Raw genomic sequence first — 23,176 nt, forward strand, 5'->3', positions numbered from 1 at the left:
ATTGGTTTCTTGGTTCTCGCAGTCGATCGGATAAAATCCTCAACTAGATGACAGCCAGGAAAACAAAGGATGCAAATAGAGATGTTCTTCCAAGTCTGTGGTATGTCAAACATCAAATTACTCAGAAATAAAACTGAAATGTTATTTCATGCATCGTCAAAGCTCATAAAGCTGGTAACATTTCATAATGTTTAATCTTTTCTCATTTTGCTATCTTAGAAAATGTAGTGAATTATATTGTGATGTTATGATTCTGCACAGTGAATTTAGGCTTCCACCATCTAACAGCCAAAAACTTGGATTAACAGATGGAATAAATACTCAGGTCATTCTTCAGCTAAATTTAAAAAGTGCTTATCTAGAAGTCCTTCGGTGGTTTAGTTTGTTTATTAACTGATTTTTTTGGAAAGATGCTGGAGTTTTTTAGGAGTTTTGTTCTGTCTGCATACAGTGATTAAACCCAATTAATCTTATTATAAATAGAACTACTCTGTGAAGATCAGCTCTATTTAAAATGAGATTTATGTAAAACCTTTTGTCACATTTGCCTCTGCAAAGGCTCTGCTTTAACTAGTTACATTTACTCAATTACATATACTTGAGTAACTTTTTTTAAAAGTACTTTTAGGAGTATTTTTACTACGCTGTACTTTTTACTTTCACTCGGGTAATTTTATTATTAAGTATCTCTTCTCCTACTTGAGTATAATTTCTGGATTTTCTACTTACTGAATGAAAAACAAACATGAAACATGTTTTAACCAAAAATTCACCAGACACAGACACACCTGCAGTTTTTTTTTATTGAAAGTAACTGGTTTGGGGGGAGGGAATATTTTTTTGTTACTTATATGGATTATTGTCATTTTCGTCCATAAAATACCAACATTTCCACTTAACTTTATATTTTGTCTGTCTGATTATTCATTTTTTATTAAATAATTGTTAATTACTTCTTTCTTTTACTTGAAGTAGTGCTTCTCTTGCCTGAGTACAATTTTTGGCCCACTTCTGGTTATGTTGGAGAATGTTATGCGTCTAAACCAGAAGCTCTCCAATGAACAAAGTTTGTTATCTTATCTAATCTAACATCGTGGCAGAAATGGATTTTCTCCGTCTGGTTTCTACATTCAGCCAGATAACGTGAGGAGCTCCATCATTCCAGAATAAAGTTAATCAGTTAGAAGTGCTTCAAACATCTGACTGGAACCTTTCCTGGAGATGTTTGGTTGGATGTAAAGGGGAAATGTGATGAGTGATGTGAGAAAATGTGTCAGTTCTCTTACAGTGAGTCAAACCCATTAGCCGACGCCAGATTTTGTGAGAGCGCATTATTTTTCTCTAATTTCTGACAAGCAGTTGAGGGAAGCTGAAATTGGGTGGAGTCACACTTTGAGAGTGTTTTCTTTTCTCTCAAAAATGTATTAGTCAAAAAGTGACTGTCATGATTAAAGCCCTTGGTGTGGACAAAGAGGGAAAGAAAGGCATCTTGAGAACAATCAAGACGTAAGTACTTACATTCCTGTTCTGTCTAATTATAATCCATCATATTTGTTTTCACAGTCTGTTGGTAGTGTGTGGCTACTAACAGACTAAATATAAATCTGTTGCAATCTTAATGAATTCAAGAAAAATAATTACGTTTATTGTTTAATTGTAGTTAATTTAAATAATTGATGTTTCTTTTCAGTCCAATGATTCATTTTTCTGAAAATTAGAGCTGTTCTCCCAGAGATCAACAGGGAAGAAGTTATTTTTTCTTAAATTAAAATGTTTCACAGCATTAACTGTAGATGTAGATATTTCCTCATGCAGATGAGCATATAGTTGAGGAGAAGCGGAAAAGAAATGGGTGTGATTCCCCGTATACAAGCTGTGAAATAAGAAGCAGTTAAGTGGGAGTGGCTGAGGTGTGGCATTTCCCCCCAAACTTTCATTATTTCATCATATCACCTCCACATGAACATATTCTCACACATGAAAAAGAACCGTGATCATACCAGGAAACGTCCCACAGAGGCAACTGAGGCAAACAAACAGACACATGTTTGCGTGACTATCTTTGCGGGGACTTTCCATCGACTTCCATTCATTTCTACAGCCTAAACCTAAACCTAACCCTAACCCTAACTAACCCTAACGCTAACCAAAACTCAATTGGTTAGTCCTAAATCTGACCCCTGACCAAAAACAGTGTTTCCCCTTGTGGGGTCCAGGCTTCAGTCCCACAAGGAACAATGGGTCCCCACAACGTAGTATGTGTCAGGAAGATGGTCCCCACAAAGTATTGCAAACACACACACACACACACATTAGTTTGTATTTCTGCCCATGTTAAGACTTTGAACTGTCGTCCATCCAAACCGAATGTATTTTCCACAATCTTGCTGCCCTTTTATAGCAAATCAAGTACAACCTTCAGTTATTATAAAAATGCTGCATACATCAAACATGACTTAAAAGAAATTTGACTTTGTTAATGCTAAGGCTAGTTAGTATAGCTACAGATGACGATGGATAAACAGTTATTTATTTCTCCACCATTAGCACATTTAGCAGCACATACACGAGGAGTGATGACAGCACTAAGACCCATGTCCTGGCTCTGATTGGTTGTTTTTGGTGGTTTTTGGTCGATGCATTTCTTCAGATGACAATATCAGCTGAGATCCTTTCACAGATCATCTGTCTCGTAACATACCGTCAGCACATGGTATCAATTTTAATAAATATTTTAAAAAACAATTTTGTAAAAATGTTAACCTTCATTATAATATTTTAGTGACATATGGTCTTTTGAAACAAAGGAATTATCTCCTCAGACTCTCATTAACTTCTGAAGGAGCTTCCTGGTGATACATTAAATTAAATGATGCAAATCTGAGCAGGAAACAAATTAAAACAATCAAAACTTTTACCCTCAAGGACCAGAGCTGGCCAGTTTTATAAGAGACTGTCATTGGTGTGATTTTAAGGCTTACAGATAGATTTGGTAACGCCTGCTATTGTAAAGTAACATTTTGGAGATGACTCAAGTTATCGGATTTTCACTCTGGAACAAATTACTTCCTCAACCAACACCATTTTGGAGAAGCAGAAGACAAAGGAAAGATGGATGAAGATGATTCAGTTACAAAAGTGCATTAAATCCCTTCAGTGAGATAAACAACTACAATTAGAATAATAGTGTGACAACTTGTCACACTATTATTCCATCTCATTGTTTCCAGACCTCTTTCAAACACTTTTCACATTTCACAGATTGTGAAACACTTTCACTGAGGAACAGTTTCAAAAACAAACTTCTTGATGCAAAAAAATGGCAGGGAAGTCTTAAAAACAGAGTTTTCTCTTCAGTCATAGGTTCTTTTCAGCAAGTTATGCCTGAATACACGACAAAAGGACAAAATTCAAACATTTAACAAAAGTTCAGCTGTGAAATAACTGGACAAACAAACCTTACTGCCCTAAGTGCCGTTTTTGCCCTCACTTCAGATAAAGAAAATTTGTTCAGAGTAACAAAAACTACAAGAATGAAATTATTATTTTGACAATATCTAATCAAGGTTATTAATTTTGTTTTAAACTTGTTGTCTTTATATTTTAAAGCATTACTCAGTTTTCAGCATTGAGGGTTTTAGCCACTATGGAGGGTCTGAAGAGGCAAATGCAGCTCCGGAGTCGCATGTTTTATTGGTTTCCTTCTATTCATATGCTCTGTTTTACCTGTTTACTCAGGTAAATTTAATGTAATTTTGTAAAAAAAAAAAAAAAAAAAAAAAAAATCAATCAGTCAATCAATCAATGATCCTCCTGTCCTTGTAGAGCATTTGGAATGATCTTGTAATTTTTAACTAAATGTAAGAGAAAGTCTGCAGTTGGTGTAGCTATCACCAGTTCCTTTACCTGTGACCAACAAGTGTGAGATAGTTATGACTTGCATATTTTATACCTTATTAATAAGGATTATGGGTGTTTAATGACAGTCTGGGGCGTTGTCCACCTGCTGTGCCTCCCCTTCGAACAAAAATATTAACACTTTTGTTTTTAGTCCTATTTTTCATGAGCTGAACTCAAAGATCCTCAGCGATCTTTTATTGTGGCACACCTGTGCAATAATCATGCTGTCTAATCAGCATCTTGATATGCCACACCGTGATGTGGAAAGGCTCACTATCACAGATTTAGACAGATTTGTGAACAATATTTCAGAGAAATTATTATTTTGTTTATACAAAAATTTTTAGATATTTGAGTTCAGCTCATAAAAAATGGGAGCAAAAGCAAAAGTTGCATGTGAAGTCAATTCAGAATAAGAGGAAGGGAAGAAAAAAGAAAGAAAGCGAGAAGAAGGAGGAAAAAAGGACAAAGAATAAATTAAAGTTATGATTCATGATGTTCCGCCATGTAAAATCATAAGAAAACATGGCGGAACAGTGACGGACAATGACGGGACAATTATTAGCGGCAGACGGTAACGCAAAACAAACGGAGTTTGGTGTCACTTTTGAACGGCGATCTGCTCGTGTGTCGGACCTGTGAGGAGCCGGATTCATCTACAAACAAGCAGAGAGGCAGCAGGTATGGCAGAGGCTGGATTATTACATCCTGGAGTAGCTCTAGCCTAGCCTAGCCTAGCCTAGCCTAGCCTAGCCAAACTTCCGGCTGAATGCCAGCTCGTTAACTCGTATTGTCGGCTATATCTGAACTTCAATATTATAGCGTAGTTGTGAACTCTAGCATATTAATTGGTGATTTTTATGATTGGAATAATTGTTGTATTGCGTTTCTTTTTTTATGAAGTTAACAGTTAAGCTACTTATTAAGCATTAAATAAGTATTTTTTTATATTTGTATAATAAACATTCATGATTTCAAAAGGTAAGGTTTGAAATGTAAATATTAATTTGAAATGTAGCACTTAAAAGTTAAAGAATTTAAATTAATTATTTTTGCTCATTTAATTTGAATCACTTTGTGGGTTGATTCACAATGGTAGTATTTTCTTTGCAGTCTGAGTAAAATTAATTTATGTATACTTAAGTAATCCCGGTTAGTAATATTTATTTTTTCTTCTTTTGGGGTGAAAGAAATGTTGAACATAAATGGAGGGCAGATGAAGAAAACATCTTTGTCCTTTGAGTGAAATCCAGTCAATTAAAAAAGTCTGTGTTGATGTATCTATTTCTTATCAAGTGGAGAAGCTACACAAATTAAAGGGAAACTTGACATTGTGTATTATATTTTTATTCACCATAGAGATCAGAATAATTTAAAAACCCCAAAACAGGTAGCACTGATTACTTTAACTGTTTTTGGTGACTTATCATTGAACATCAAGACTACTGTATATATATTTAATTATACAGAATTTTATTGAATAACAAGACTTTTCACTAAAACAACAACACTGTAATACCTGAGAAAACATATATGGAAGTTAACTTTTTAAACCTACAGAAATAAACAGAAAGCACTTTGAAAGTAAGTGACGTAGCAACACAGAGTCTGTAACAGGCTGTAGATAAATCAGCTTTTGACATAAAATGCAGTTTATTATAACACTGGTTATTTTCAATCTCTCTTTTTGAATGGCAGGATGTATTTTGTTGAGCAAATTTAAGTTAATAAAGAAACCTGCTGAACACAGCAATAAGTGAACCAGAGAAAAACACTTTTTAAAACTACATTTCACAGCTCTTAGGCGTACAAAGTTTTATGGGACCGGTGTGTTTCTGTTCATGTCAAAAAAATAAATTTCTGATTTCAAAATTTTGCATAGATTTTACACACTTTATTCTCACTGGAAACAAAACACATAAAATCATTATTATCGGTAAATGTATTGCATCAGCCATCTTGCTTTAAAGGACTAAGGAAGTGGATGAGAGAAATTTAAGGTTTGACGATGACTGTGCAGCTTTGCTTGATGTCTCTGAACGAGGCGCAGTCAAAGTCGACTAGAAGAGTCCTCTCTCCGCTCTTATAGGGAACGAAATGAAACTTCACACAAACTCTGTTGTTTGGCAGCAGATCTGGGAGTCTGCGAGGAGCACAAAGAAACATTTTTAAAGGCAAAAAAACATTAATACATTTTTACTTTGCTGACTTATGTTTCAGAGAGTGTTTTGATTTGTTCAGTGGTACAAAATACTGTTAATATAAAGTCAGGAAGAAAATTGGAGGTTTTATTGACTAACATTTTTATTTTCATTTTACTTTTCCCCAAAAAACATGAACATCATAAGATTTTTTTTTTTTTTATTATTATTATTTTAATTTTCTGGGCTTCCTTACTGTGTGTTTGTAAAATGTAGATATTATTATTTATTGCCAGTTTGTTTCCTTTTTTAAATTAATTAAAATTGGATTGTTGTGAATACTGAGCCTAAATGAAAATTAGCCTCCTTCCTAAAACAAAATAACTTTTATAACTTCTGTGGGCCCTCTTAGTTTGTTTTTTTTGTTACCGTACATAAATGACACACTCATTACAAACTCAACACATTCCTAAACACTTGTTAAAAACTCTCACCTGGTTACGAGTTCTCCAATAAAGAGGCCGCTTCCTGTCAGGGTCAGACTGCAGTCCCTCAGTATCTCCTTCACTGGATTCTGGAAAAGCACCTCAGCTGTCAGTTCCCTGTTCACTCTGCCGTCACCAAACACCTACAATCCAAAGACACAATTTAGACGCAGTTAGTTAGTGGAAGAAACATAAAAGCATTTTGTTATTAGAACCTCCAAATTGATGCTAAACTGTTAGAATGTGATACTTTGCCCTTTTTCAGACAAACTTCATGCATAAAATTGAGGATAAAAACCATAAGATACAGTTAAATGTACAAAAAATGTATTTTTCCATGTATTATTGAATTCATTCTATCACACTGTGTAACTTTATTTTAGTTCTTCAGGAAGCAGGAACTAAAATCCATAATTGACACCTGGGTATGAATCACCATTTGTGAAAACGCATAATCCATCCGATAAATTAAAATGTATTTGGCCAGTTGGATGGATTTGTTGCTCGTTTTTTTGCCCCACACCTAATTTACAGTCATAACCAAGTCACAAAAAAAACAAACTACTCCTCTGTGATTCAGCTGTAATTTCAGCTGGTAGTTTTCTGCGTGACTATCAGCCTCTTCCATCATTGTGGAGGGATTTGGTCTCACTGACATTTGCAGACATCTGCTGTGGATTAGAGCAAGCTCTGTCCTGCATAATGACAATCATCTTCTGGAAAGCCTTCCAAACAAACCACATTAGTTCAAGCTTTTGGTATTATCATGAATTTAAACATTTAACTCCCTGTTTGGCTTTTGTTTTCTTTTATTTCCATGACCTCAAGATGAACGTGCTGGGAGAGATTAACAGCTGTTTTGAATCTTATTTACTAGTTGTCATCATTTTTTCCAATTGTAAATAATTGGAATATTTATAATTATTCCAACTATAAATACAATTATAATTTAAATAATTATTGTATTTATATTTTCCATTGCGCTCTCTCTCTCTCTCTCTCTATGTGTGTGTGTGTGTATATATATATATATATATATATATATATATATATATATATATATATATATATATATATATATATATATATATATTATTTATTTATATCAGTGACATGCAGTCAGGGGAGGCAGGTGAGGCAAATCTGATGATTTTTTTTCTTCAAAATCGCTGAATTTTCGCATTTTCCCACTCAAATGGTTGGAAGCGAAGCCGGTGAGGCAGCAGCGAGCTGAGCCTCACCTGGGATTGCGCAATCTCTGGCTAACTGCACCTGTTGCCATTCTATGAGAGCATGCTCCTCTTGTCTGTACGTCGCCAATAAAATGGTTAAAAACATTTAATGTATGAACTGATTTTCCATAATTTAGCTTATGTATTTAATGTACTGTGTTTTTTGTCACTAACTGTGTGTGTAACGTGTTTCGTGTGCTGAGGAGCGATCAGAAATGGCAGAGAACAGATTCAAGGTGAGGCAGGCAGTTCTCGTGCCTCATCGCTGGGGGGCGCTCATGATCCCAGACATTGTGACTCCACAACTGCAGAGTAAGAGACAGTAACAGCGAGCTAGCTATACAGTAGCTGCGCTGATACAGAGAGCGAGAAAGACGAGGTTTTCAGTTGTACTTTAACGGTTTCTCCCTTTGCTGTTAAGCACAGCACAAAATTAATAATATCTACATGTCTAAGTTTGAGATAACGGAACAACTCTGCGGCGGCGCGGCTAAGCATCACATGTTAAAGAATAGCCTGTTTGCCCTCCAGCGTTGTACGCATGCGCGAAATTTCCTTATGTAAACAATAACATGCAGGGGGTCTGGATTTGTAAATCCGATTATAATTAAGTCGGTGCCTCACCAGCTATGAACCTCACCGCACGTCACTGATATATATCTATCTATATATATATATATATATATATATATATATATATATATATATATATATATATATATATATATATATATATATATATACACTGCTCAAAAAAATAAAGGGAACACTCAAGTAACACATCCTAGATCTGAATGAATGAAATATTCTCATTGAATACTTTGTTCTGTACAAAGTTGAATGTGTTGACAACAAAATCACACAAAAATCATCAATGGAAATCAAATTTATTAACCAATGGAGGCCTGGATTTGGAGCCACACACAAAATTAAAGTGAAATGTTCCCTTTATTTTTTTGAGCAGTATATATATATATATATATATATATATATATATATATATATATATATATATATATATAAATACCAGGGCCTCAGAGAGGAACTGGAGAAGGCCTGGAAGGTGAAGACCACAGTGGTGCCTGTGGTCATCGGGGCCCTCGGGGCAGTCACCCCCAAACTGGAGCAGTGGCTCAAACAGATCCCAGGAACAACATCAGACATCTCAGTCCAGAAATGTGCAGTTCTAGGCACAGCCAAGATACTGGAGGAGAACCTGAAGCTCCCAGGCCTCTGGTAGAGGACCCGAGCTCAGAGGATGAAAGAGACCACCCGCGGAGGGTGAGAAGGGAATTTTTATATATATATATATATATATATAAGATCCTGTGGGACTTCCAGATCCAAACAGACAAGATGGTAATGGCGAACCAACCGGACATTGTGGTGGTGGATAAAGAACAGAGGAAAGCCGTTGTGGTGGATGTAGCAATACCAAGTGACCACAACATCAGGAAAAAGGAGCAACTGGAGAAATACCAGGGCCTCAGAGAGGAACTGGAGAAGGCCTGGAAGGTGAAGACCACAGTGGTGCCTGTGGTCATCGGGGCCCTCGGGGCAGTCACCCCCAAACTGGAGCAGTGGCTCAAACAGATCCCAGGAACAACATCAGACATCTCAGTCCAGAAATGTGCAGTTCTAGGCACAGCCAAGATACTGGAGGAGAACCTGAAGCTCCCAGGCCTCTGGTAGAGGACCCGAGCTCAGAGGATGAAAGAGACCACCCGCGGAGGGTGAGAAGGGATTTTTTTTTTTTTTTATATATATATATATATGTTGATAGGAATTTAAATATTTTATCTATTTTTTTTCAGTGTGGTGTTTTTTTTCTTTTTAACTTGCATATGGAAAAGTAAAAAACAAAAAAACTTAGTAAGATTCAGATCACTTTCTGTTCTAAGCCTGGCTGTGGGAAATCTGGATGGAGAACAGAAGATAAAACATTAAGGTGTAAACATTAAGTTCTCAGTAATCTGTGATTTTTATTATGTTGCTGTTTCTTATGTGTTTGAAATCACACAGAGAAATACTCACGGTGATGGAGATTGGGGGCTTCATCAGCACAATGCGGGTTTCTGCCAGAAACGTGTGATTTTCATTCCGTTGGTCGGTGATCACAGCTGAAATGTTCATGCTCTCACATCCAATCATGTATTTGTGGTAAGTTAAGAACGGGATCAGGATGGGGACGATCAGATCTGGAGGGACAAAGAGAAGGGAATGAGATCTAAAGTTGATTTTGAGCATGTCAAAAGAATCAAAAACATAAAAAGTCTAAAGAAAATAATGAGATGTTGGATACAGCAGTAACAATTTTATCCTGTAAAAAGTATGGTGGCCCTGAAGTACAAACCACTTCAACAATTCAGTAAACAACTACAAATCACACAAAACTACATTAACTGAGCCTATTACAAATCACAAAATACGACACTAAGCAAACTACAAATTAAGAAAACTGTACATTAAGAAAATATATTTTAGTACATTTATTTATTTTATTTTTTTTATGTGTAGCTGTGTTTTGTGAACTGTTGAAGTGGTTTGAACTTCAGGGCCTCCGTAGTTAGTGTCCATGAAGAGGCTGACCTTTTCCGGGCAGCAGCTCCCGCTCCAGCGCCTGAGTGAGGATGTTCCCGGCCGGCTGACCGGTGAACCTCATGGCCTGGACGGCGACGTTGATGGACAGCCTCCTGGTGGCGCTGCTGTCGCTGTTCAGAATCAGCTTCAGACTCACATCCTCACCATCCACCGGCTTGGACACCTTCACAAATTTAAAGAAACATTTAGATTCTGCTACTCGGCTTTTTAAAATGTTTGTTCTTCATAATACTGTGGTATTACATCATAATTTAGTGAGTATCAGAATCACTTGTTCTGTTTATTGTTTAGTTTTTATTAGTTAGAGTTGTAGTTCTAGTATCGCGAAGATGTATTCATTGGTTTGGTAAGGAATACTCAAAAGATAACATTTTCAGAAAATGTATTAAATAAATTGTAAGCTATATTCTCATTTATCACAATAACTACAGGGACAATTTATTATGTTATTAATGTTGATGACTGTACCTCTTCAAATCGAATGAAGAGTTGTGGTGGCGGCGTTGGGCTGCATATTTGATCGTTTGTAGCATTTTCATTGGATCCATTATTCATGCCTGTCCCATTTCCAACTTTCTCATCACCAACACAAGTTTCTCCGTCTCCTTCGTTCTCCAGCCTGGTGAGGGCGTACCGGAAGACTCTTCTCTCCTGTTCTGTTCCTGTGAACATGATGGTTCATTTAATCAGCAAAACTGCATCAAACATGGGCTTTGAATTGCTTATTATTAGGAATATATATAAGGAATGTCTTCATCCTTGTGTGTGCGAGGACTGAGGCAAACGTAGAGGACTATGGCAAATGATACAAGTTTTACGTGTGTGGGGTCGGTTGGACCCCATTTCTACATACAAGGGTTAATCCTGTGCAGTGGTGGCCACACATCCAATAACTTAGAAAACATTTAGCCCATTTAGCATCCTAGCATATCACAAAACTGAGGTGTTTGTAAAGTTACACAAAAAAAAATTGACAGCAATCATTTCTTTTATTTAGCCTGTTATTTAAAAAAAGTCTTATTTTCACCATGTTATACATACATTTATAAATGTCAACCCCAAACTTCATATTTAAAACTAAATATTTAGTTTCCAAATTAATATTATAACTTTCAAGTTCTAAATATTTTGTTTGCAAATTAAGTATTTAATTTCTAAATAAATATTTAACTTTATTTAACTAATTCTGTAGGAATAACAAGGCGAAAATGACTTAAAAAAACGAAAACGCCTTTTTTAATGAAAGACAAAATAAACCAAATTATTGCTGTTAAATTTTTTTTTACCAAAGTCCCTCTCTACAAACGGCAGCCTATACACTGTTACAGCATGTTTTGTCATTGATATAGTGCGTGTCAATATGGCTGAAGTTAGCACATTAGCATTAGCTTGCACTAAATACAATGTTGATATAGTGCTTTCACATTAGCGAAACTAATATTTATGATTAGAAATGAAAACAATCGTTGAGATTTTAACTAAGAATCACTGCTTAAAGTAGAACAAAATACTGAAATATAATTGTAATATTCTGATATTACATTGGTACTGTCAGTGACTGTTTTGGACACAATATTATAGTATCAAGTTATTATATTTAATTGAGTATGCCATTTGTACTAAAGCCTGCTTTGCAGTAATCATTAAAAACAGTGATGGAAAAGAGTAGAAACCTTCTTTCTGCTTGTAGCTGTCTGTGATGTTCATCCTGTCGTTGGTGCCGACCGACTTGGTTGAAATGTTTTGCCCGATTTTGATATTGTCTGTATCAATGTTTACCATGGAGCCATCACGTTTGACCTAAAGGAGCATGCAATAAAATCAAAAGGTGAAGGAGATGTGAATTTAAAAACTGGCTCAGAAATAATTCAGAGAAGGTTAATGTCTTTCCACTGACCAGCCAGGTTATGCAGTCAGCGTTAACCTCGGCGAAGACGAACGGGACGTCGTATTTGAGGTGAGTGTCTCCGTTCCGGATGGCTGAGACTGAGGCCGGGCCGCAGCAGAACATACCTGCAAGAGCAAAACACCAAAGGTTTATTCCTCTTCTTCACTCCCATCAGCCTTACACTTTGATACACATTTTAAGTGTTGAAATAGCACAACCTGTTTTTTTGTAATAAAATGAAAAGATCAAACATAAAACTTAACAAGACACATAATCACACTGCAAACACACACAATCTTAGAAAGTCATTTTTGTGTAGTTTCTAGTGCAAATATTCAAGTGTACTTGAAATAATACAAATTAAGTACTATTTCCACTGGCAGATTATTTTACTTATAACAAGATATTTCCCGTAAGTGTAATAATCTACCAATGGAACCAGAACTTTTTCATCAGTATTAAGAAATTATTGACTTAGAAGAAGCTCTTTTGTCTTGGTGAAAAGCTACTTGTAGGTTTTGTCTTATTTCAAGTGTAATAAGATATCTGCACAACAAAATAGACCAAAACGTACTTGGTAAAAATTTGTTTTTGCAGTGTAAACTTTACATCATTTAACATCAGACTGAACAATTTTGGCAAGAGGAGATCCAGGTGATCAGAGGTCAGTTAGAAAAGACACGTCTATAGAAACGGGTTTGATCGTACCGTCACTCTTTTCCTGTGGAGTTGGGTCCAAAACCTGCCAGCCGTCATATTTACCGTCTTTCGAAAGGTCGGGTCGCCTCATCCAGCCCTCGACCCAGACGTGATAATTCCTTAAAACAACATTCACAAATTTAATGAAAGCAGCTCAAACTACAGCAGGTTTATGGCTTTTGTCACATTTTTTATTACCAATGTGTGCAAATTCTTCTCCATATTCTGCTAATGTCCAAAAAAACAATTTGGCAATTGCGGCGTTTCCATTAAAAGAGAAATTCAATTAAAATCACACGTGATTAAGCTTGTTCATGCAAGAAGTCATTGAAAATCATGGCAGTGACGGGTATAAACAGTATCACTCATCATCTATGAGCTAATCAGAGGAGATGACAGCGACTTATTCAGGCATTGGAGCGACAACCCTGCCTACTTCGGAGCGAATATGTATGTAGTCGGCCATTTTACAGAAGAGCTATGGATCCAACACATAGCTGTTCTGCAGCTGGCCTGCCTCCGGACAATGGAGCCAGGCCAGCTGCAGATTGTCTGAAAGAAACAAAACAAGCAATAGTCCTCCCACTACTTCCTGTTATCTTCAGCGTTTCCGGTGGTAGTAACATCCGCCTGCTGATCACATGACTTGCGCGTCAGCAAAGTGCAAAAACTTTGCCTTAAACATTATTTTTTTTCAAAATCGATTTAAGCCAATTTACTTTTGCAATTTTATGGTTAATGGAAACGCAGCTATTGTTATAATCCAACTTCTGTAAATTTGGTATGTATTTGTTTTACTATTCTTTCTTTCTCTTTTACACCAGCTTCCAAAGGTTAACGTCCAAAGTTTCTTCTGTCACTGTCTATTTCCTTTACTGACTTTAGGAAGAAGGCAAATAAAACATAAGGACTATGCATCGATTTAAATCCTCCATGTATGAATCCTCTCACCAGACGCTGTCTTTGGACTCTTTCTCTCTCACTCCGTAATCAGCGTAGTACGTGTCGACGGTCAGGTTCTTGTTGGTGTCGTGAGCCGACTGGTAGTTGGTGACGACGCGGCAGGGAATCCCCAGCAGACGCATCACTGCAGCCACGCATGAAAAACATCATTAAGATGCTTCAACAGCTGCTTTGATTTTATTTATAGACAAACATTCACTTTTGGACAAATGTCGTTTTAGTGAGGTTTTCAATAATTATTTGAGCTACATTTTCAGGGTAGAAGGGTTATGCAGTTGTTTGCAATTGCTGTGGTTCTAATACATTAGTCACAATTACAAGTACAGGCCCAAATACATATAAACTTTCTGTAAATGTCCTTTGCCTGTTGCCAATAAACATTTTATTAAATCCATCCATCCATCCATCCATTTTCTATACACCCTTGTCCCTTAGTGGGGTCTGGAGGTGCTGCTGCCTCTCCGGGGTCACCCCGGGCAGGTCGCCAGTCTGTCGCAGATCTTATTAAATATCATTAAAATACTATTTAAATTGGAGGAAGTGAATATTACCTGAACACATGACACCAGCATACACCCAGCACTGTCCGTACTTCACAGAGCTGAAGACGGAGTTGGACCATTTCTTAAGGATGGCGTAGCTGCCGCTCCAGTGAGTGGGCGGGACTCCGCCTCTGAAGTCCATTCCCCATTGGCCCTTCAGGATGCCGCCCCCATTTTCACTGTTAATCTGGAAGAACAAATAAAAAAAGAAAACGTTTTTATTCTCAGGAAAACGGCACTATGGACCTAGTTTAATGGACCTTTTAAAGTAAATATTACATAAAATGTACCTTTAGGAGCTGTTCTTAAATTTCTGGATTTTCTACCCGCTGAATGAAGAAAATGTTTTAACCAAAGATTCACCGGACACACCTCTGCAGTTTTTGCTACTTTTATATCAAAAAACTGACTTTGGAAAAAAAATTTGCTTAATTTTATTTTTTATAACATATGAATTATTGTTATTTTGGTTCTTAAAATACCAACGTTTCTACTTAACTTCATGTTTTGGTCCATCTGATTATGTAATTTTTAAACATTAAATGATTGATAATTTGATCAGTTTTTATCGACGCGTCTTTTGGTAAAAAGTGGCATGGATACCAAGTTGACCACTAGGTGTCAGTATAAAGCCAAGGCCTGACGGCATTTATTCCAATTAATTAATGATCAAACAATATGGGACTTTCATCAATTTAAAGTGATATGAGGGATATTTGTAATTCCTGTGTTTTGCGATTTGTCCAAATTTCAAATAATTCATCTTTCCAGGAGAACAAACGATCTCGGTTGAAGATCTTCATGTATTTTATAAACAAATGCTTCGCAGAAAGGGCATAACTGATATTGTGAATTAAAGTTGAAAATTTGGGACTTATCTCTCTCAATATTAGACATAGACAGTTAGTTCTTAATATTAAATGTTTCAAAGGGATCTGTGAAAGTATTTTCCATAATAGTTCACTTTATTTGCTACAGGCAGCTTTTATCACATTTTATATTCACAGCATGGTGCAAGCGAACAGATGCAAACAGTGTTTCTATTTTATTAAAATACAGATAGGTAAGGTTTTTAACAGAATAACTTATATTAAACTATTAGTGAAAAATACATTAAAGTTTTACTTTTGTTTCCTTGGAAAAGTAAATGTATTTTCCAATAAAAGAGAAATTCAGGCTAAACCTCAAGCTGAACTGAACAGTGTTTAAGTATTTTATGGCCTGTTCTAAGCCCAGATTGTACTATTCTGAAGCATCATAGCATCATTACAAAATGTTTTAAATATAAAAATAGAGGCTGTGACCCACCATGGATGTGACGACACGGCTGACGTAGATCGGGTTGCAGCGAGCGGAAACGTCGTCAGCTGGGTCTTTCTTATGTTTGACGTTGTAGTCGAGTACTTTCATGCAAATCTTCACCATGTCCTCTTCAAACTGGAGAGACAGATGACCTTTAATCTAGTTTACACACAGAAACCTGAATAAATGTACAATTATAACAGTAATAAAGTATGGCTACCTGTCCGAAGTCCCAGTGAGTTGGAGAAATGTAATTATCAACTCCTTTGTAGATGATGCCGTGTTCATTCATCACGTACTCTTGCCTCTCGGCCTCATCTGGCAGAAAAACCCAATCCTCTGCACACAAAAAGGAAAACAATGGGGAATTAATATTAACAGGTACAAAAATATGTTGCATTATTAAATGTATCCAATAATTTGATAAAACATATAAAACATAACTTCATCTTTGACTTATTAACAATGAGCAGAACATATAAACTATTTTAAACTATTTTAAAATCATGTGTTGTTAAAAGGAATACAAAAAGACAATAGAAGAAGAGAGCAGTGTTTTTGTTTTCTAAACTGAGAAAGTTGGGGAAAAATTTTTTTTTTCAAGAACAAAATGGGAAAAGGGCTGAATGACCAGCATGTCTAACCCCCCCAAGTTTGGACACTTTGGTGTTGGGCAGACACCAAAAACCTACCAGGACACCAGGGGTTGAAAAGCACAGAAAGGGTTGCCAGGTCCCTCTCCTCCTCCCCCAGTTTGGCAGACATCTTGTATTCCCCCACTGGGCAGGAAGCTGGAGGCGTGATGGCCAGTGCCAACACTCCCGTTTCAGGACTGGAGCTCCGCCGAAGCTCCGCTTTCCAAACCGCCTTTGCAGAACCAGAACGTTGGACTTTGTCTGGGACGCCAAACCGCGACATTGTCCCCAGGTTTTCAGACGGAAGTTCTCCTAGAGAGAGGAAATCAATCAACAGCACTTCATGTTAAATCTGTGTAAACAGATTGCAACTTAATCTGTTTGTTTTTTCTGTTTAAGCTGCATATAAATGATGAAATAAAAGGTCAACCTGTCACAACGGTCATGGTGAGCTGATCAAAGGCGGGTCTGAACGGTTGTGCCAGTCGGAGGGTTAGCTGGAAGGCTTGGCCTCGTCTCACAATCAGCTCCTTCACTGAGATTTCATTGGTGCGATGCTCGTTGTTGTTGGTCTCACTGTGCAGGTCGAGTCCAGTAAAAACTGAAAGGAAAACAAAAACCTTTAAAACTGTGGCACAAATCAATCCAGCAAGTTTGTTTGCACAGCAAATTTCAGCAACAAGGCAGTTTAAAGTCATTTACATCATAAAAACACAAAATAAAAAATAATCAAAAGACAATCAGCAATTAATGAAACAGACGTTACATTTTGTTGAATGTCATCATCAAAATCATCAATAAACATCAAATCTGTTGGTCTATGGTCCAATTAATAGGGTTAGAAAAGCAACTCTAAGAGGTTTGTTTTTAGCTTTGATTTAAAGGAGCTCAGTGTTTCAGCTGTTTTTCAGTTTTCTGGAAGTTTGTTCTGGATTTGTGGTGCTTAGAAGCTGAATGTTGCTTCTCCAAATGTAATTGTAAATTATTTTTACAGCCATAACTTCATGAATCGCGTCCGTGGAGCGGAAAGTAAAAGTGCTTCACCATTTCTTACTTGTTTGTATGCTTGTTATGTAATTTAACTTAAGTAAATATCATGGATAACTCAGGTAAATGCAGAAGGCAGCAGTTTAACAAAGGCTTTTAAAGATCTGAATGCCGTGGTGTGAAAATTGCTCCCACCCAAAACATCCATTAGCTCTGATGTGTCATATCTTTGGAAATCTGTGTTCAGTTTCCACACCCGGCCAGATCACTGCCACACCAGTTATCAATCAAGAAAACATTTCAATAGCAGCTGCCTGACTAAAGGGACAGCACCTAAAAATCTTTAAAATTTAGGAATTAATGTGACACAAAATAACTAACTGAGATCTAACGGCCTGAAAAAGACTCCAGAGAACCAGAGAGAGCCAAACGGTGAAAACGTTGAACTGTAGTGAACTGTCTGATCTGATAACAATCACCTGAAAATCACAGCGAGAACTCAACATGGAGGTCAAAAAGACCTGAGAGCGACATCCAAATTTAGCTCCACTTGTATGGAGCTAAATTAGTGACATGAAGTTTGTTAAAACAAAAGAAAATTGAAACTGAAAATTATTTTTGAAGCTGAAAAAAAAGTAACTGAAAATAAAGACTTTAAACTTAAAAAAAAGGGATGCGAAACTGAAAAATAATGTCCAAAACTACTTTTCATATTCAAGATCTTATTTTCAAATTTTCGTTTTTCAATTTCTAATTTGTTTTTAGTTTCCAAACCTTTTTAAATAAACTTTATGGCCCCAATTTAGCTCCGTACATTATCCTTATGTAAGGTCAGAGGTCATGCCTCCACTGCGGTGCCTGGCAACGTTTCATGGTGAAAACCCCATACTGAAAAGGAATATTAATCTCTGTTTTGCCAAAAGACATTTTGTTCCCAAAACTTTGGGAACCTTTGGGACACAGAGTCATATAAAAAGGAACATCAAAACGCTGGTAAAATATGTTGGTAGATTGACAGTAGATTTACTGCCGGACATGGAAGATGTCTGAAATGCATCCACCAGTCCAAAACACGTCACCGCTTAATAGCTGGGAGAAGCAAAATAAAGACTGTAGTGGGCCTAGTCAAAGGCCTGACCTAAATTCATTAGACATGCTGTGGCTTTAACTTCAAAAACTGGTTTATGCTCGTAAATCCTCCAAAGTGGCTGAATTCCAACAAGTAGATGAAGATGAGCAAACCAAAATTCCTCGACTGCGCCTTAAGAAAAATGTGTGGCAAAACCTGTTATTCCCTGGAAGTCATTATAAACACGTTCATTTAAAAACTGCATTTGCATTATCTATGACAAACTCTGACAAACATACAAACAAGAAGAAACGACAAACTTTTGTCTCTCTTTAATTATACTGCATATATTATGTGTTGGTTAAAAACTTGAACTTTTAGAGCCAAAACTTTGATGAAATAAGTTTGATGAAGGTTTCACATCTTGATCCATTATGTATAATTCAATAAATCTGCTTGTATTTAGAGAGGGAGTGAAAATCTGGATTTGTTTTACTGAATGAAAAGCTAAATGACGTTTTGCAGCATTCTGGGTGTTGGTTCCTTAAATCCATGTATCTGAACCAGGCATGCTCCGGCAGGAAATGAGGCTGGGCACAACACCAACACACCTCACATGTGAGCTTCTGAGTAACAACCTGGAGACATTTGGACATCTTCCATAGCATGTTGGCACGTAACACACATGGCAGGCTGTGAGAAAACCTATGCTTTAACTCATTATCTTTGTTAATTAATTACAGTAAATTTAAAACGACTAAATAATTTATCTGGAATCTTTTTGTCTGAACGCGTGTTGAGGCAGAAACTGAAGAGAAGCTCAGAGTTTAACAATCCTGATATAAAATTAAATGCTAGACAGCACAAGTTTAAGTCCTCAGAGTAAATTTATAAAATGTTTTCCTAACGAAGCTGCATGTTCTAGAAGAACATGAAGTAGACACCAGTTTGTTTTCTTGCTGTGAGGCATTTTGGATCTAACCATCTCCAGTTTGGTCCAGGTGGATGAACAACAAACACAACTTAACCTAAATGCTGTAAATCAGGGGTGTCAAACTCAATTTCACCGAGGGCCACTTCAGCATATTGGCCACCCTCAACGGGCCACATTGACGGTACAAATCAGGAGTGCCCAGCTGCAGTCCTTCAGACTGCAACTTTTAGATGCATGCCTGCTAAAACACACCCCAGACAAAAGGTTGACTTCCCTCATTAGCAGCAACTCAGTTCTTTATAGCCTTATAATGAGTAAATGATCCAGGTGTGTTAGAGAAGGAACGCATCTAAAGTTGCAGAAGGTAGCTCTGGAAAACTAGACTTGGGCACCCCTAGCATAAAATGTATGAAAATACAATGTTAAAAATAAATTAAACACCTCATATTGTTAAATAACACTTTGGAGCTTCTGGTTAGGAAGCACATTCAAAACCTTTGGTTGAAATGGTGCGTTTAAATTCAAGTCCAGAGATCAAGACCAGTTTTCAGAGGCGCAAAAAGTGGGTATGCAGCGTATGCAACGCATAGGGGCGCAGCACCAGAGGGGGCGCCAAAACCCCGTCTGGAGGGGGCGACGCGCCGATTATGTTTTCCCATACACTTCAGCGCGCCTCACGCTCCTTCACCTCTCGCACATAACGAGGTACATGTAGCGAGTTTTACACTTCACGTATCATCGCCTCGGGGGGTCCTTCACCCTGACGTTCCTTTCCTTGGGAGGGGGGGGTCGCCGATTTATGTTTTCGCATCCACCTGAATAATGTGTAGTTGCGCCACTGAAGAGAATGCAACACTGTGTTAATCCATTTGAGGAGCCTGCAGTTTATCTTGAGGAAATAAATGACGATGCAGAAGTTAATTAGACTGTAATATGCGCAGTGCGCTGCTCAACCACTGCGGACGCAGCTCCGCCGCTGCAAAGAATTAGAAACCGCTGGAAGTAACTCATCCAGAAGATTTAACAAATGGAGCCTTGTTGCACGTTACCCAGGAGAGCGGCGTTCTGGAGGAGCTGCAGACGTCTAGCGCCACCTGCCGCCCTGACACCAACTCACACATCTTCATTCAGTCTTACTTGTAAATCGCTTTTTCTTTCCTTGGACGTTTTGATGTTAGCTTGTCGATGTCTCAGTTTTATTCGCTGGGAAAATCAATAAGCAGCTTGAGGTGACTCTGCTGCTCTCTAGTGGCGAGAAGCCGTAATGTTGGCTAGTAACAATCGGAATGCATTGTGGGAGATGTCGTTTGTAGTCAGTTCGTGCTCAAAACCTATTTTAAGTCAATCATGGGCCTATAACACGCTGGAGGGGCCACATAAAATGACGTGGAGGGCCACATGTGGCCCGCGGGCCTTGAGTTTGACATATGTGCTGTAAATCATCAGAAAACAAAACATTTCTGTTCATTTATTGATACAGCTGAAGATCAAAATGTGTTTGAATTTATAATTATTGTTATTTAATGTGCGACAGACTGGCGACCTGTCCAGGGTGTACCCCGCCTCTCGCCCGGAACGTGAGCTGGAGATAGGCACCAGCACCCCTCCCGACCCCACTGAGGGACAAGGGTGACGGAAAATGGATGGATGGATGGATGTTATTTAATGAAAAAAAATGAAATTACTGATTATGAAGCATAAAGATCATTAGTTGATTTTGTTGTTTTTTTTGTGTACTAAAACATTGCTGCTTGTAATTTGTGTATTTTCCAGGCACATATTGCCATTTTATGCCACTATGTTGTTTTAAAACTGCTGTTTATATAAAACATAACTTAATAGAAACTTGACTTTTCAATCTGACTCCTGGAAATTGGGCCTCTGTCTCTTTAAGAAGCTCATGCTCTTCCTGATACTCTGACTTCATCAGTTTGCAGTCGTTCTTCGGACTGTTGGACTCTACCAGGTGTTTGCTAATTGCTGCTGCCGCTAGTCTGAAGGAACTGAGTCTGAAAGAAGCTCTGTGAGGAGACTGCAGCTCCAACGAAGAGCTTTGTAGATTCAAAATTTGACATTTCTTTAATAATAGAAAACAGAAAAAAGTATATAAGAGTAGAAAACATGCAGGATCATTGCAAATTTTCCAATAAGTTACCATTTTTATCATTTCACTCCGTGTTTGTCAGGAGAAAGCTTCAGTTTAGATTTATTGTGCTGAAGTATTAACAGTCGGTATCTGGAAATGACAGATGCAGTTATATTAATCTTTTCTTTAATCATGCCCTGACTAAAAACCTTCAGATTAAACCAGGGCGTACTTTCTTTGAACAATGACTTTAGCTTACAGTAGTATTTATTCAGAAAGCACAGATTGCGTTATTTTCTGTTTCCATAGAAACCTCAACAAATCACCTGGCTCACCTCCTGGGTGTGTACTGTAATTATTGGCATCTGTATGTGGGAAGGGCAAAAACACATGTCTTTGTGTAGCAGTCATTTGTCACCAGAGTTTATTTGTGAATGAAACTTACACAATTAAACACAAACAAGCCTGGAAAAATTTCTGAAAAATAATTCTGAAAGTTTTACGTCTCAGGTTTGTCTCTAAATTTAGTCTTTTGAGAAGGAAACATTTTCAGTAAGTTTAAGAACTATCCTAACGTTAAAAAATAAAGATGACATAAAGATCATTGACACAGATGAAAGAAGAAGTAAACTGTCAAAAAAACAGTTCAAGACTTTCATAATGTAACTCTTGTTAAGTTTGGGTATTTGTGATGCTTCTTTGTCAGTCACCAGTTTTCAGGGTTTCAAGTTTTGGAAAACTCTGTTGTGAACAAAAATCTGAGAAAAGTGTGAGCTACTAAATGAAATAAATAAATAAATAAATAAATATGTAAGTAAAAAGCAGCAAATGAAAAATGTACCATTATTTACAGAAGCAAAGCACTGATTGTAAAGTTCATAATTTCCTGCTTCAGAGCTGCTGGGTTGTCATCATGTTGGCACAAACAGCATCGATTTTAACAGATTGATTCTTATTACATGTAAATTAATTAAAGTTTTAAGCAGATGATTTTGGTTTCCTCCTTCAGGATGAGATCCCACTGAGACAAGTTTGGTTAGGAACAGCGATCGCTGCAAAACAGCTTTCTGGAAACAACGTGATCCAAAAACAACATTTATTTTTTATTAGTGCGTCAGATTCAAATTTAGCAGACTATAAGACATTTCTGTTTTATCTGCAGTTACAGGCAGTCATTCACACAGAGCTCAGTCAAACGTCTGAAAGACAAAAGAAGATCAACGATAAAGTTCTTATAGTGCGTACCTGAGTTTGGATAGCTGTATTTCCAGTCAATCTTCATTTTCTCTCTTTGCAGAATTTTCTCTGTTGTAATGAAGAAACGGCTGAATTTGCTGTAGCAGGAACACAACTGCAAGCGACGTAATGCACAGGTGCATTTAGAAGTCCTTGTTACACCCAACCACTTTTAGTTTCCTGAGTGATTGTGCAACCTCATTACAAATGCTCTGAGTCTGCCAAGCAAAACAAATAAGTGACGTTCGTTTTACAGTTCTCTCCGGGGCTGAGTCAGAACTTTTATAAAATAACACTAATACATCTGTAGTGTCACTAGAACAGAAAAAAGATAAATGATAAGATTTAAAGACCTTACCTGCGTTCAGATCGCTGAACTTCGTCAAGTGTAAATGTGTGAAACTTTCCCTCTTACATTAAAAAACACTTAAATTTGTTCCAACATACAAACATCTGCAACCTGAGTGACGGACAGG

General features: G+C 37.2%; 1 protein-coding gene across 1 annotated transcript; it reads right to left on the reverse strand.

Moving 5' to 3' along the window:
• Window positions 1-5,231: 5,231 nt before the first annotated feature.
• LOC106907059 (protein-glutamine gamma-glutamyltransferase E-like) lies at window positions 5,232-23,162 on the reverse strand. Its single transcript, XM_014972590.2, has 16 exons — window positions 23,059-23,162; window positions 22,710-22,918; window positions 16,819-16,989; window positions 16,446-16,700; window positions 15,974-16,092; window positions 15,760-15,888; window positions 14,461-14,638; window positions 13,898-14,033; window positions 12,956-13,065; window positions 12,257-12,372; window positions 12,033-12,159; window positions 10,828-11,021; window positions 10,348-10,522; window positions 9,793-9,956; window positions 6,536-6,669; window positions 5,232-6,043 (listed from the first exon to the last, which is right to left on the reverse strand). Exons 2-16 carry the CDS (start codon window positions 22,744-22,746, stop codon window positions 5,896-5,898), a joined length of 2,193 nt encoding a protein of 730 aa, XP_014828076.2. The 5' UTR covers window positions 22,747-22,918; window positions 23,059-23,162; the 3' UTR covers window positions 5,232-5,895.
• Between the last annotated feature and the right edge of the window lie 14 nt (window positions 23,163-23,176).

Source organism: Poecilia mexicana, unplaced genomic scaffold (assembly GCF_051168715.1).
Source record: "Poecilia mexicana isolate PSO_F unplaced genomic scaffold, ASM5116871v1 scaffold_5, whole genome shotgun sequence".
Taxonomy (NCBI): domain Eukaryota; kingdom Metazoa; phylum Chordata; class Actinopteri; order Cyprinodontiformes; family Poeciliidae; genus Poecilia; species Poecilia mexicana.

What these genes read in the sequence shown, in the direction of transcription:
- LOC106907059 (XM_014972590.2), bottom strand. Translation starts at nt 22,746, where the DNA reads ATGAAGATTGACTGGAAATACAGCTATCCAAACTCAG. An exon ending in CACCATGACCGTTGTGACAG is followed by an intron (nt 16,701 to 16,818) that starts GTTGACCTTTTA and finishes TCCTCTCTCTAG; the next exon opens with GAGAACTTCCGTCTGAAAAC. An exon ending in GCCGTGTCGTCACATCCATG is followed by an intron (nt 14,639 to 15,759) that starts GTGGGTCACAGC and finishes TTGTTCTTCCAG; the next exon opens with ATTAACAGTGAAAATGGGGG.